The sequence below is a fragment of the Microtus ochrogaster genome, chromosome 7 (genome assembly GCF_000317375.1).
Source record: "Microtus ochrogaster isolate Prairie Vole_2 chromosome 7, MicOch1.0, whole genome shotgun sequence".
In the NCBI taxonomy this organism is placed as follows: domain Eukaryota; kingdom Metazoa; phylum Chordata; class Mammalia; order Rodentia; family Cricetidae; genus Microtus; species Microtus ochrogaster.
In genome coordinates, this window is record NC_022014.1 from 78588743 (window position 1) to 78602875 (window position 14133).

The 14133-nt window shown below is 49.4% G+C and overlaps 2 protein-coding genes across 3 annotated transcripts in view; one reads left to right on the top strand and one right to left on the bottom strand.

The window, feature by feature from the left end:
• Nup85 (nucleoporin 85) overlaps window positions 1-4638 on the top strand; it is a 21712-nt gene extending 17074 nt beyond the window's left edge. Inside the window, exons 11-18 of the mRNA XM_005350728.3 lie at window positions 676-759; window positions 896-961; window positions 1116-1267; window positions 2119-2236; window positions 2324-2424; window positions 3615-3766; window positions 4085-4186; window positions 4465-4638. Coding sequence (XP_005350785.2) covers window positions 676-759; window positions 896-961; window positions 1116-1267; window positions 2119-2236; window positions 2324-2424; window positions 3615-3766; window positions 4085-4186; window positions 4465-4566 — 877 coding nt within the window. The 3' untranslated portion in view covers window positions 4567-4638. The remainder of the gene's footprint in view (window positions 1-675; window positions 760-895; window positions 962-1115; window positions 1268-2118; window positions 2237-2323; window positions 2425-3614; window positions 3767-4084; window positions 4187-4464) is intronic.
• Window positions 4639-4995: 357 nt separating this feature from the next.
• Window positions 4996-14133, bottom strand: part of Gga3 (golgi associated, gamma adaptin ear containing, ARF binding protein 3) — an 18390-nt gene continuing 9252 nt past the window's right edge. Inside the window, exons 4-18 of one of the 2 annotated variants that reach the window (XM_013347631.2) lie at window positions 13052-13150; window positions 11694-11817; window positions 11325-11428; window positions 10945-11025; window positions 10476-10613; window positions 9952-10033; window positions 9740-9856; window positions 9190-9435; window positions 8817-8884; window positions 8468-8570; window positions 8248-8359; window positions 7811-8028; window positions 7151-7320; window positions 6925-7035; window positions 4996-6627 (exon numbers count right to left, since the gene is read on the bottom strand). In XM_013347631.2, the coding sequence (XP_013203085.1) occupies window positions 6517-6627; window positions 6925-7035; window positions 7151-7320; window positions 7811-8028; window positions 8248-8359; window positions 8468-8570; window positions 8817-8884; window positions 9190-9435; window positions 9740-9856; window positions 9952-10033; window positions 10476-10613; window positions 10945-11025; window positions 11325-11428; window positions 11694-11817; window positions 13052-13150 (1884 nt within the window). In that variant the 3' untranslated portion in view covers window positions 4996-6516. Of the gene's footprint in view, window positions 6628-6924; window positions 7036-7150; window positions 7321-7810; window positions 8029-8247; window positions 8571-8816; window positions 8885-9189; window positions 9436-9739; window positions 9857-9951; window positions 10034-10475; window positions 10614-10944; window positions 11026-11324; window positions 11429-11693; window positions 11818-13051; window positions 13151-14133 lie in introns of both variants that reach the window. The other variant, XM_005350729.3, reaches the window with a different exon arrangement.

Sequence of the window (14133 nt, forward strand, 5' to 3'; positions counted from 1 at the left end):
CTCCTGAGTGCTGGGACTAAAGCACACCACCACCGCCCGGCAGTATATCATTTCTTGCAATGCTTTTTTGATTGTCCTGAAATGGAAACCAGTATAAACAAGGTAGCTCTGAAGCTCCAGTGAAATCCCCAACTCATCAAAAGAAGCCATTATCTGTTTGCATGTGGACAGGCAGGAGACCTGAGCAGTCTTTTAGTTTGTTTGATTGATTGGTTTTTTTGAGATGGGTGTTTCTCTGTGTGTAGCCCTGGCTGTCCTGGAACTCACACTGTAGACCAGGCTGACTTCGAACTCAGATCTGTTTTCTTATGCTTCCTGACCATTGGGATCAAAGGTGTCAACACCGCCAGGAGTTTTTTTATGTTTGTGAAGCACGTATATGTGTGTGTGTGTGTATATATATATGTATACATGCGCATATATATATATATACACACACACACACACATACACGTCCTGTTGTTTCCAGTAGACGTACAAGGACAGATTTTGAGTGTTGGTTCTCTTCATTATGTGGGTCTTAGGGATTAAAATCATCAGGTTCCTTTCCCTCAACCATCTCTGCCCAGTCTTTGTCTCTTTAGAGCATAGTTTATGTGGCTTTCCTATTCTTCTCAGTCATGTGATTTGGTCCCTTCCCTGACCTCCTTTTTCCCTTGATGTCTGGATTTGCAGCATTGCCTTGAGCAACTGGTGGTTTGTAGCTCACCTCACCGACCTTTTGGATCACTGCAGACTCCTCCAGTCACACAACCTCTAGTAAGTTGGCCAAATGCACCGATCCTCTTTCTTGTCATCAGGGCTCTGAGGGAGAGCCAGTAGAATGCACTGGAGCAGGTTAGGTTGCAGGAGCCCTGCAGAGGGTAGGCTTGCAGTCCTGTCTTGTTTTTTCCAGTTTCGGTTCTAACATGAGAGAATTCCTTCTGCTGGAATATGCCTCAGGACTGTTTGCTCATCACAGGTAGGAAAGCCCATAAATGGTAAAGACCTTGTGGATGCCAGTGGTGCTTCACTGTTTTTGAGGGGTTGGTTGGGAGGATAAGCCTCAGGTAGCAGCGCCCACAGCCATAGGGCAGCCAGTCTAGCCTCTCAGCATCCGCCTTCCTTGTCCTCAGCTTGTGGCAGCTGGGGGTGGATTACTTTGACTACTGCCCGGAGCTGGGCCGAGTTTCCTTGGAGCTGCACATTGAGCGGATTCCTCTCAACACAGAGCAGAAAGCCTTGAAGGTGTTGAGGATTTGTGAGCAGCGGCAGATGACCGAACAAGGTGATTCCAGGCTTTTCTCAGACTGTCCTTGTTTGTCAGTGCATGCCAAGGCTGAGCACAGGTCCCAAACACTGTGACACTTAACCTTGCCACTACAGCGGAGAGACAGTGTGTGTACATGCTCAGACACAGGGCCACCATCAGGGAGGTGGTGGATTTTTCTAGGTCTTTCTCTTCTGGAATTGCCCTGTAAGAACTAGAAAAATCAGCCCTTTGGCTTTTAGAAAAGATCTACCTGTTCTCACATTCCATGCGATCTGTGGTCAGAGCTGAGTGTCATATGTCAGTGTAAGTGGGTGGTAGCTACCAGCAAAACCTGGAGCAGTAGGGAAGCTGGGCAGGACCACAGTGACAGACACAGGTGTCCATAGCTTTGTCCTCGTCCTCCCACTATTGCTGAGCAAGAAGCACTTACACACTTAAACCATGACCTGAAGGAAGTAAGGTTGATTTTGTGGTCTTTGGACTGATAATGGTGGGACTGTTATGTCAGGGAAAACCAAAACCTTTTTTGCTTCTCAAGCACAAAGACTCAGGAAGCCAGTCTAGTGGATGGGTCACCTGTGACACTGAGCAGAGTGAAGACAGAAAGAATAAACTATGGTCCAGGCGGTGGTGGCGCACACCTTTAGTCTGGGCACTCAGGAGGCAGAGGCAGGTGGATCTCTGAGTTCAAGGCCAGCCTGGTCTACAGACTAAACTATGAAGTTTCTGGTTTTCACACTTAGCTGTACATTGAGCCCATAGTACTTTAGATTGTAATGAGGCTATAGCAAGGCCATGTCTGTCCCCACACGTCTCTTCACGGGAGGGATCATAAGACTTTGCATTTTGTCTTCTCTCCTCCAAAGTTCGAAGTATCTGTAAAATCTTGGCCATGAAGGCTGTCCGTAATAATCGCCTGGGCTCTGCCCTCTCTTGGAGCATCCGTGCCAAAGATGCTGCTTTTGCCACACTCGTATCTGACAGGTGGGTGCAGCTTTCTGGTTGGCTGGGAGGTTGGAGTTTGAGGAGGGCCTAGTACTGCTGCTCTAGCCTCTGGGTTGGGTCCTGCAGATTCCTCAGGGATTATTGTGAAAGAGGCTGCTTTTCTGATTTGGATCTCATTGACAACCTGGGCCCAGCCATGATGCTCAGTGATCGACTGACTTTTCTTGGTGAGTCTCTGCATTTTTTCCCATGAATATGAGGGGACAATCTTTCTAGATTTTTCCAATCGACATAGAAAACCTATGTGCTAGCCTTTGCAGAATTTTGGTAACATTCTATTTCCAAGCACACGCTTTTAGTCCTAGCACTCGGGAGGCAGAGGCAGGCTCTGAGTTTGAGGCCAGCTTGGTCTACAGAACGAGTTCCAAGACAACCAGGGCTACATAGAGAAACCCTGTCTTGAAAAAAAATCACATAGAAATTTGTCTCACCTACTTTAGGCTGGGATTATGGGCCTAGAGAATGGAATGTCTTTCATGTCCAATATACCATCACACTTCCACCAGAGATTTTTCTCATCACTTATATGAGCTGGCAGTTCACTGCAGTTAGAGAATAACTTTATATCACCAGAACTCAGAGTATTTTAATCTTTTTTTCCTTTTAAATTTGTTTTTGACATGCATTGATATTTCTCCTGCGTGTGTACTGTGTGAGGGTGTCAGATCCTCTGAAACTGGAGTTACAGACAGTTGTAAGCTGCCATGTAAGTGATGAGAATTGAATCCAGGTCCTCTGGGACAGCAGCCAGTGCTCTTAATACTGAGCCATCTCTCAAGCCCTTTAATCTTTTTTTTTTTTTTTTTTTTTTTTTTATTTTTCAAGACAGGGTTTCTCCATAGCTTTTGGCTCCTGTCCTGGAACTAGCTCTTGTAGACCAGGCTGGTCTTGAACTCAGAGATCCGCCTGTCTCTGCCTCCCGAGTGCTGGGATTAAAGGCGTGCGCCACCACCGCCCGGCCCCTTTAATCTTTTTTAAAACTTCTGTTTTGTGTATGGGTGTTTTGCCTGCATGTGTATCTGCACCCTGTATATGTGTGGTGCTTGCAGAAGCCAGAAGAGGGTGTGGGGTCCCATAGGACTAGAGTTACATGGTTGTGCTGCCTTGAGGGTACTAGGCACTGAATCCATGTTTTCTGTAAGGAGTTAGTACAATTAACCATGGGACCATCTTTCCAGCCCTTATCTGATCCTGTAGTCAGAGTGCCGATATTTCCGCAGATTTGGTGTTCTTTTGAATCCTATAATTTACTATGAACTTGAGACTATTGTACAAACATCCCAGTGTATGGAGTTCTAGTTTAAGGATCAGGTAAGTAGAGAGGCATGTTCAGGTGAACTCCCGCCTTTTCTAACAGGAAAGTACCGGGAGTTCCACAGACTGTATGGGGAGAAGCGCTTTGGTGACGCTGCTTCTCTTCTGCTGTCCCTCATGACCTCTCAGATTGCACCCCGTTCTTTCTGGATGACTCTGCTCACAGATGCCCTACCTCTTTTGGAACAGAAACAGGTAAGGCTTCATCACACCTAAGCAGAGTTTATTCTGTCCTTTGGTGGTCTTCCTTTGTTTGGTCTTTTAGCCATACAGATGTTCGTTTTTGCCTCTTCCCACGCATCTGAGTGTATTATAAGGCTCATGAAAGAAAAGCCAAAGTGATGCTATCTGCCAGTGGTGCTGAGCCTGCTAGAGGGGGGTGGATGTGAGACTAGGAGCTGGAGCAGCAGCCCAGGTCCTTAGAAGGAAGGTCTTCCCTGAACTTGGACCCATGCCTAGCCCAACAAGGCTCTGCCAGGGGAGCAGCTAAGTGAAGCATCCTTTTTTCCCTAGGTGATTTTTTCAGCAGAGCAGACATATGAGCTGATGCGCTGCCTGGAAGACTTGGCCTCAGGGAGGCCAGGGTGTGGTGAGCCCGACGCCCAGCGACTCCAGGTCATTTTCACTTGGGGGAGGTGGTTCCATATGGAAGTGGGAAAAGGTTTCTGTCTCAGGATTTCCTTCCATTTTCCCGGGGTGCTGATGAACCATATGTCTTTTATTTAACCTGTCCTGTGACATACCGTTTCTAGGACCAAGTGGGATGGATCTAGTCTTCCTGTCCTTTTTGTGTGCACTGCAGAGCTATCTAGTGCTGTGCTGGTCTTGGGCTGAGCCCAGAAGCACTAGGGAATGCTGCCTCTTGTGCCTCACATTGCCTTTCTGCTCTTTAGGATGATGACATAGAGACCACCAAGGTGGAAATGCTGAGACTGGCTCTTGCCCGGAATCTTGCTCAGGCAATTATAAGAGAAGGCTCACTGGAAGGTTCCTGAGATAAGCTGAGGACAGTTGCAATATAGTAATTTTGCATGGCAGTGTAAATAGATTTTAAAGGAATAAATTTTTTGCAAAGGAATAAATTTTTTGCAACTATAAGGCCAGTTATTAGTCTGACCAAGGAGTTTTTAATCATTGTCTTGAACCTAAAGTGACAAAAATGAACAAAATGTGTTTTGTCCTGTTTCTGAGAACGGTCTGAGAGCACCACAGGACTGGTGCAGTGTCTTCCTGCCCAAATGGAAAGCTTGGTAATTTTTGTTTCTGAGGTCTTACCCCACTCAGCCAGTGACCTGAATACTCCATCTACCTTCTTTGGCTATCTTCTTTCAACAAAAGATTTCAGAAAACCGTTTGGGATTCACACATATTGCCTTCCCATCAGTATGAACTGTATTCTGTATTGAAGGCTTCCAAGCTGGGTGAAAATGGTTTTATTTCACATGCAGGAAAACAAGGGCAGTACAGCTGTTGACCACAAAGCAGTGACTTCAGTAGTAGTGAGCAACACGCATAATTTAAATAGTTAAAGGTTAATAAAAGTGTGCATCCACATAGCAATCCCATAGATAACCAGTCTCTGGAAAGCTCTTGGATTTATTCCACTATCAGAAAAATGATTCTTTTGACCTGTCCCAAGGAAACTGTAAAACCTGCTATCTAAGGATGGTAGTGGGGACGTAGGTCAGATGACCTCTAGACAGAGTAAGGAGACTGACTACGGGAGATGGTTTGCCACTTTCCTTTTCCCAGGCAGGAAACAGGTGAGCCCATTAGACTCTTATTGTTGTCCTTCCCCAGCGTCTATGGCAGCTGAGTTCCCTGTTGTCTTGAAACTTAAAGTCTGGCCTGGAGCAGCTGGGTCATGCTAGCTGAGGGGAGGCAGAGTGCTGTGCAGCAATAGGGTCTGGTAATTCAGTTCAAACGCAGCCCTCACCCCATCACTTCAGACCCAACATGTCGCTGACAGTGCCCTCTAGCTGGGGAAAAGTGGGTGTTTTGGTGCAGCACAAAAGGACAAAATCTAGTGCAATGTGTGTGACCCTGAGACTTCCTGGGCCCAACCACAGGTGCCACACTACATTCCATGTGGCAGGAAAAGGGACTGACCAAAGCAGGAGGATGTGGAGTGGCAGGAGGTGTGTCTTCCCTTAAAGGGGAGCACAGCAGTTTATTTCATGCCAAGCAAGAGGTAGTGAGGAGGATGGCCTATTCCCACTGCAGGAGGTATGCTTTTCCCAGAAAGCCACAGTACCTGCTTCTGAAGGGAAACACTGGCATGCTTCCATTTTCCTTCCTATCCCTAGCAGAGGCTATCAAACCGTGTTCCTGTCTTGCTGAGATGTCCATAGGACACAACCTGCCACTGTCAGGACAAGCATACCACCGACTCAGTAGCCACTTTAGGATGCTGCTGCCTGCAGAAAACCAAGTGAAGACTCTATAGTACTCTAGATTCTCACTCTGGGCCACTGCTGCCCACTTTGGTTCAGGCAGCAGCAGTGCCTGCTAGCCAAGCAGCATGGAACACCAATGGGAGGTAGCCTCCGATGCCATGCCTAGTCAGGGTATAAAGATGCAGTTCTTGAGGAAGTTGGAAAGGCGCTCTTCAGAGCCCTCTCCCTGGTATCAAGGGATGCCAGTAAAAAAAGGGAAAACCTACTCCAGGCCCAGCCAGAGTCTACTATCCCAGGGCAGCCAGTGTAGCCACTGGCCACTCCCCACTTAACACAGTATGGCCACTTCAAGTCACACAGGCAGATAAAACAGGTCCTTTTAGGGCCCAAGAAGTGATGATCACAGCAGCAGCTTGGCTCCTGACAAATGTCCAGGACCCTGGTCTACACCAAGCTATAAACACTGTCCAGGGTATACAGTAGCCGGCCTAGCCAGAGCCTCTCTCAGGTTGCCTGCCTTCCGAGCAGAGATGATAGCACTTGCTTGGGTCATAGGTTCCCCCACTGTTCCACAGGCGGAAACTGGTCCACTTCACCCAGTTCTGTGCTCAGCTGCTCTCCAAGAGCAAAGGTCAGCTTATACCGAAGCCGCACCTTCTCCTGTAACAGAGGGCTGCAGTGAGACTCCGTCCAGGAGGTCCCTTTGCAAGCCACTCTCTTCACTCCGCTGAGGGATGGACCTGTCCATCCATGACCACCCTTTGCAAGCTACTCTCTTCACTCCGCTGAGGGATGGACCTGTCCATCCATGACCACCCATGCTCAGTCCCTTAACCTGGGACAAGAAAGGGGTTACTGCTACAGGACTTCAGACCTGATGCTCAGAGGTGGTACTCCGGTGTCCTGATCTGGGGCAGCAGGACCCCATGTGGGCACTGTGGATTCTCCCATGCTTACCTTCATTGGATTGGCCAGCAGCATAACCTGGGTAATGGCTGCAGGTGGCTGCACAGGACTAAATGGAGAAAGTTCTGTCCCCGAGGGTGGCTGCAACTTCACCTTCATTGACTGAAGATAAAAAGAAGTTCCTTTGAAGAGAATGGTCCAGGTGTCTGAGAGACTACCTGCTGGCCACTGGAAGAAGGTCAACATAGTAGGTTCAAGATAAGGGAGGCAAGGATACCTTGGGCACTGCGGCCTGCAGCACAATGCTCTTGACTGGCAAGGGAGCTGTATTCAGCATGGACACTACCACCACCAGCACATCAGGCCGTCCTGGGGGACACTCCTTAGCAAAGTGGAAAAGGATGCGGAAGCCATTTTTATCATAGGCTGTCACAGGAAGGGCACTGCCTGCAAGAAGGCGTTACTTTAGTGAGCATGGCAGGGGAGAATGCCCAAGGCACTGCAGAGCTCCAGCAGGACTGAAGAAGCCAGTAAGGCTCAACACTGTTCCCCTTGGGGTACTGGAGAAGCTCAAGGTTACAGTGCCCTAGGGGAAGCTGAGATAGAGCTGGGTGTGGTGGCACACACCTTTATTCCCAGCATTAGGGAGGCAAAGGCAGTCTGAGTTCAAGGCCAGCACGGTCAACGGAATGAGACCCAGGACAGCCAGGGCTATAAACAGAGAAACCCTTTCTCGAAAAACCAAAACAATTTAAAACAAAAACAAAGCTGACACAGGCTGGAGACAGCTCAGTGGTTAAGAGCACTTGCTGTTCGTGAAGAAGACAGCGGGCAAGTAAACTCTTGACTACAAGTGACCCCTGCATAGACAGAACCACTGACCACACACCTACCAGCACTGTGGCCATGAGGCCTACCTTCTGTCTCTAGCACTTACTAGGCTTGATTGATTCCAAGGGCACATGGACACTGGCCAGGGAGAGCTCTGGTCCCCTCAGAGGGCTGCCTTGAGACTGGAAGGCTGGTGACTGGAAGAGAGGGCTTCCAGGCCCCGTGGAGAAGGGCAGGAGAGGCCTGGCTGGGGTAGAGGTGGGAAGCAGTGGGGAGGCGGTGGCCCCATGGGAGAAACAAACAGGTTTCACCAAGCCTGAGGTCCTGGGGGGAAGGAAGGAAGGCAGAAGACAAGTCAGAGGGCAGGACAGCACTGCTAGGCAACCCCTCAACCAAGGCCAGTTCCTAGCTACCCCAGGCCACCAGTTTCCAGTCTGATTCACGGTACCAAAAGGGATTCCCATACCCCATTCTCTGGAGCCTCCCTTTTGATCTGTATATGACACTCCACCCTCAGCCACCCTCTCTTCTCCCATCCATTACACTTTGGCCTCTTCCAGAAGCTGATCAAGGGCATCTAGGCGGTGCGAGGTGCTGTCACCCAGTGCTGAGTTGTGGTACTCTGGGGCTGTGGGCTCAGCCTTTGGAACCGAGGCTGGGGCAGGTCCAGAAGAAAACAGGAAGGAACCAGTGCTGGGGGCTGGTGCACTGGCTGGGAGCACAGGAGCTGGGAAGGGAGCAGGCAGTGGAGCTTGGGACGTACTTGAGGTAGAAACTGGGGGAGGGAGCAGGGATCCATCTGAGGGGCAGCAGGCCGCAGACACTGGCCTGGGGTTGAAGAAATCCAGGTCTGATGACTGTTCATTCTGTACAACAGAAACAGTGGGTAAGCAAAGACCTAGTTCACAACCCACCGGAGCCTTCTGAGGTACCCTATCATGACCTACAGAGCTAAACGTTGGGAACAACCCTCAGAGGCAGGATGTCCCTGCTATGGTGGACAGAGCTCTAGAAAACACTAGCTCTGGCTCTAGCAAAGCACAGCCAGGCACAGACTAAGCGAATTTTGGTCCTTGGGCACTTCAGTGATGCAGCCATGGCTGTGCCTCTACCTGGAACAGGTGCCACTGACTAGTTCCAGCCGACTCTTTGGAAGCAGTGGGGGCTGGGTCAGTAAGGCCTAAGAACACAAAAGAAAACTCAATGAGATGAGACCCTCAGCCGAGGCTGCAGCCTCCCACCCTCCCAAGAATGGTCACTTGGTAAGACAAGAGGCATTACTTGATGAATGGGTAAGGAGGATATTCCTTATAGCCAGATTGGGAAGTAAATCCACCTCCATCCTTTACATGAGACTGAAGGCCCCCCAGAAGACAGGAACTGAGTTGCACCAGAGCCCACCAGGTTCACCCTGAAATCCACAGTGTCCCCGGTGAAGGCCTGGTGCACATGCCCTCCTTCCTCTAATGCCACTCTTGCACGTACCCAGGCAGAGCAGCTCCTCATCTAGCAATGAGAGGGCATTGCTTGTGCTGTCAGGCCTTGGGGGAGCCTCAGCCTGGCTGGACGAACGGCTTCGTGGAGGCCCAGAGGTCTGGGGGGGTGGAGGGAGGATAGGGATGCCTGAGGTGGGTGGGGCAGGTGCTGGGGCCAACACTGGGGATGAGCTGCAGGGGGTGTCCAACTCAGCAAGGTCGATGAGGGTGCCTTGGTTACTGCAGCGGTCATTTCCTAGATGGGTTGACACAAGAGGAACAAGAACATTCAGGGTGAATCTAGTGCCTGTGTAGCGGGAGGCAGGACCCTGTGCACAGCCGCCAAGGCTTTAGCCTCTGGCCCAATTCAGTAGCATTTCCTCTAGGGAAACTGAAAAGCAGGCAGAGAAATCTCCATGCATACCTACCTCCTCTGGCAAGGGAAAGACCACTGGAAATGGCTGGGAACCCCTCAGGCCCTAAGAGTTGCTACTTGTGGCTCAGTGGTCAGGATTTGAGCTGGTCTGGAGGGTCCCAGAATGGGAAATCATAATATGTACCTTCAGAGTCAGGCATGGTTGAGGTGGTCACTTCACCATTGATGATCTGCCCTTCAATAATTGTTTTGTAAGAATTGATGACCCTGGAGAGGTTGTCACTGGCCTGCAGGATGTCCCCTATAACAAAAAGAGATTTCTCACCGTGTGGGCTGTGACAGCTTCACACACACCCAAATTCTTGACGTCCTTGCCAAGAGCTCTTTCATACTCACCCAAGCTGTTGTCATTGTCTTCTGTCTCGCTGGCCAGTTTAAATAATGTCCGTCTCTTGTTCTCACAACGATCAAACAGCTCCTGAGAGACAGACATAAAAATCAACTACAGAGCTTCTCGGAAGTCATCAGTCAGTCACAGGTGGAGCTGGGACCATCTGTGTGTTGCCAGTATCCACTAAACAATGTTGCCCAAGTCATCCGTATCAACTGAAAGTCACTCGGTGGGTACATGAGATGTGTGCCTCACAAGTCACAGCCTGAGGAACATCAACACGGGATCTCAGGGAAGTCTCCCACCCACATGTCCCCAAGGCAGAGCAGAGGAGTGACAGCTAGGACATTATCTCTGGAGTCACAGGCAAGCACTTGCACCTGGAGTTAAGTCAGCGGTATAGAATAGGGCACTGCTCCTCCACTCCTCTGCTGCCATGAACAAGCCCCAAACAAGCATGTTGGCACCACGCCAGGCTCCCGCTTGGGCAGACAATGTGAGCAGCGAGCTCTAGCTCTCAGTGGCTCACCTTCATGAGCTCTTTGTCAGCCTCCGAAGAGAACTCTTGGCTGTAGTGAAGGAGCATCTCATGGAGCAACTTGACATTGTTGTTAACTTCCTCCAACGTGTGCAGGCGCTTGGTCACTTTCTGGATTCGCGCCTCATCCTGCCTCAGCCAAGAGGGTGCAGGAAAAAGCAAGTTTACCTAGCTTGTCTTTCAACCACCAGGCAGGGCTCATTCCTTACCCTAAGCTCTGCTTAGCGTGTTTCCTAGAACTGCAGGCCTCAGACAGACCCTGAGCTGTTCTTTTACAGTGACACCTCCCTGTGCTACTCCCACCGATCGCTCCTCTACTGCTTTCTCCCATAGAAAATACAAGGCTCCAGTTCAGGGCTGGTGCAAGGTGAACAAGACAGGCCTAAGGTTTCTGGGGAAGCTTCTGCTTTGTGGTCACATGATTCTTTGGCCCATGCCCAGAGGACCAGGACCCACTCACTTCCTTCACCATGGACTTGATGAGTTTGTTGGCTTCTTGTAGATCGTCTGGGTTCTTGCTTTTCAGTAGTTTGGCTAAAAGCTGGAAGAGAAGACATCTAAAGTGAAGGAAGGTAGCATGTGTCCAGTCCCACTGGGCAGACCAGAACAAACAGCAAGCAAGACCCTACTTCATGTTTGGTAGGGTGGCTTGAGCCTACAATACCACCACTCAGGAGACTCAGCAAAAAGATGTCAAGTTCAAGGTCAGCTTAGGCTACAGGGAGATACAATCTCAAAAAAAAAAAAAAATCAAAACAAAAGCCAGCACCTGATACACACATTCACCCTGCTACTGGCACCGGTCATCTAAAAGAACCCCTGGTCAAAGATGTACTTTACCTTGGACTTCTCCTCATCATCAAAAACAGGGTTTTTGGGACGAGGTGGGGGAGAGGGGATCAGCGTTCTATCCATGGGGATGGGGGGGTCCGACTGCACTATGCCTGAGGAGACACAAATGGCAGAGCATGTGCTCAGGCAATGGTCACTTTGTCCTTCACACACCAAGGCCCAAGTCCCTCTGATGAGAGGGAAAAGAGCAGGCTAATTTCATCTCAACCTACGAAAACCCCAGCTGAGCCCAAGACAATTCCACTCTACAGGAAGAGAAAGGGCAGGGCCCTGGGACCCCCAACATTGCTTTCTCTTCTTTGCCTTGACCAGCAGCACTCAGTGCCACCCGAGGTTAATGGAGAGGTAAACACACACCTTGTCTCTTCAACATGTGGTAGGCATCTTTGATCTTTGCTTCTTCCGGCAAGGCCAGTGTCCAGCTAAAAAGCAACTCGATGACCTTAGTCTTCACCTTCTCAGACACCCTGTCTCCCAAGTACTAGGAGGGAATGAAGTGAGAGTCTAATAACGGAGACGCTGGGAAGGACCACTTTCTTCATAGCATCTTCCCTCACTCCAGTTCACAACCTACTTGACCACACCCAGTGTGATGGGGCAGGGGTGGAGCGACAGAGTCTGTAGGCAGAACAGGGGCCAAGACCTTATCCCCGTGCTTCCATGCAGAAGCTGCCTGAGACAGTAAAAAAGGGGGATGCAGTAAAGATTTGTTTTTATTTACATATCTGAGTGCCCACCACATGTACGCTGGGACCTCTAGAGGTCAGAAGTCCGTGTCGGATGCCCTTGAAGCTAGCTAGAATTAATTACAGGCATTCACAAGCCACCCAGTATGTGTGCTGAGATCTGAACACGAGCCCTCTAGAACTGTAGCGAGTACGCGTAACCACTGAGCCATGTCTGCAGCCTAATAGCCACATTTCCCTTTTTTTTTTTCCCTTAAACATTTATTTATTTAAGCATAGGAGTGCTCTGTCTATATGTCTGCACACCAGAAGAGGGCATCAGATCTCACTATAGATGGTTGTGAGCCACCATGTGGCTGCTGGGAATTGAATTCAGGACCTCTGGAAGAAGAGCCGGTGCTCTTTACTGCTGAGCCATCTCTCCAGGCCCCCATATCCACAGTTCTTGAAGGACTTTCTGAGAATGCCACCAACATGAGAAATGGTTCCCTCTGTCTAGAGCTATCTAACAGACCTTGGTCAGTGGAGCAAAAAAGCAAAACTTGACCTGATGTAGTCTAGGAGCACAGAGTACTTACTAGCTGTCTACACTCTCCCTGCACACACAAGCCAAGTCTATGCTGGGAGTCCCTCAGGAGGCTGCTCAGACCTCAGACTCATCAGTCAGAGGTACCTCTAGGGACCAGGACACAGGGTGTCATCTCTGTGGGATTTTTTTTTAAAGTTTAGTTTTTTAAAAATATTTATTTATTTATTTATTTATTTATTTATTATGTATATAATAGTCTGTCTGTGTGTATGCCTGCATGCCAGAAGAGGGCACCAGACCCCATTACAGATGGTTATGAGCCACCATGTGGTTGCTGAGAATTGAACTCAGGACCTTTGGAAGAGCAGACAATGCTTTTAACCTCTGAGCCATCTCTCCAGTCCATTTCTGTGGATGTTAAATGATCAGAAAAGCCAGTAAGATGGGAGGTGGGAGGGGATAGTAAAAGAATAGAACAGAGAAAACTGCTACCAACTGACCTTTGGAGAGACAACTTTGATTAATTCATTCAAAAACCGGAACTTCCCCACTTCATTATGAAATCTCCTCCCACAGTTCTTCATACATGCCTCCAGCACCTGCAGCCACACAGAGAGAGGCAGTCTGTGATGGGAGCGGAGCTAGGACACCGGAGACCCCTGGGCCCGTGCAGTGTCAAGGACTCCTATGAGAAACGGTGCGCTCTCCCTTGGGCAGAGCCACTCACACAGTCCCTCCTGACTACGCATGCTCTGCAGGGAGTGCTACACAAGGGCAGGAGTAGGAGATGCTGAGACCCAAACAACAAGACAGTTTGTTGCCAGACTGGAAGGGGCCAGGCCTTCCACAAAGATACTGACTTGGAAGCTTAGGAAGAAAACCAAGTTCCAAGGAAAAAGTACCTCTGACTCGGGGTCCAGAATCCTTTCCATAAACTGACCTTTTACGGGGTAGAAGATGTTTCAATCTGTCATCTTTCGTTTAGACGATGGGACATTTCCCTTGCCTCCTTTTGTTTGCATGTTCCTATTCTGCTTGAGGCCCCATCACTCATGCAGCTTGCATGTGGCAGTGTTCAGGTATGACTGCATGTGTGTGTATGTTAGGTTAACCTCGGGCATCTTTTCTTGGATGAAGTTCACCTTGTTTTGAGATAGGGACTCTCACTGGTCTGGGACTAGCAATTAGTCTAGGCCGGCCGGCCGATGTCCTCCGCCGTCTTTGCTACCCAGAATCACATCTGGCTTTTATGTAGGTTCCAGGGACAGAGCGCAGGTCCTCACGCTTGCACAGCACTTTACCAACTGAGCTATCACCCTCAGCCCCCTGGTTTTCGTCAATGCTTTCCTGTTTTGAGGCAGACTGGTCTGGAACTCACTGAGATCTGCCTGCCTGTCTACTGGGTGCTGGGATCAAGTGTTTGATGATAAACACTAGAATTAAAAGCATGTCCTAATATGTCCAATGGTTTCTTTCTTTCTTTCTTTTTTTTTTTCCGAGACAGGGTTTCTCTGTGGTTTTGGAGCCTGTCCTGGAACTAGCTCTTGCAGACCAGGCTGGTCTCGAACTCACAGAGATCCGC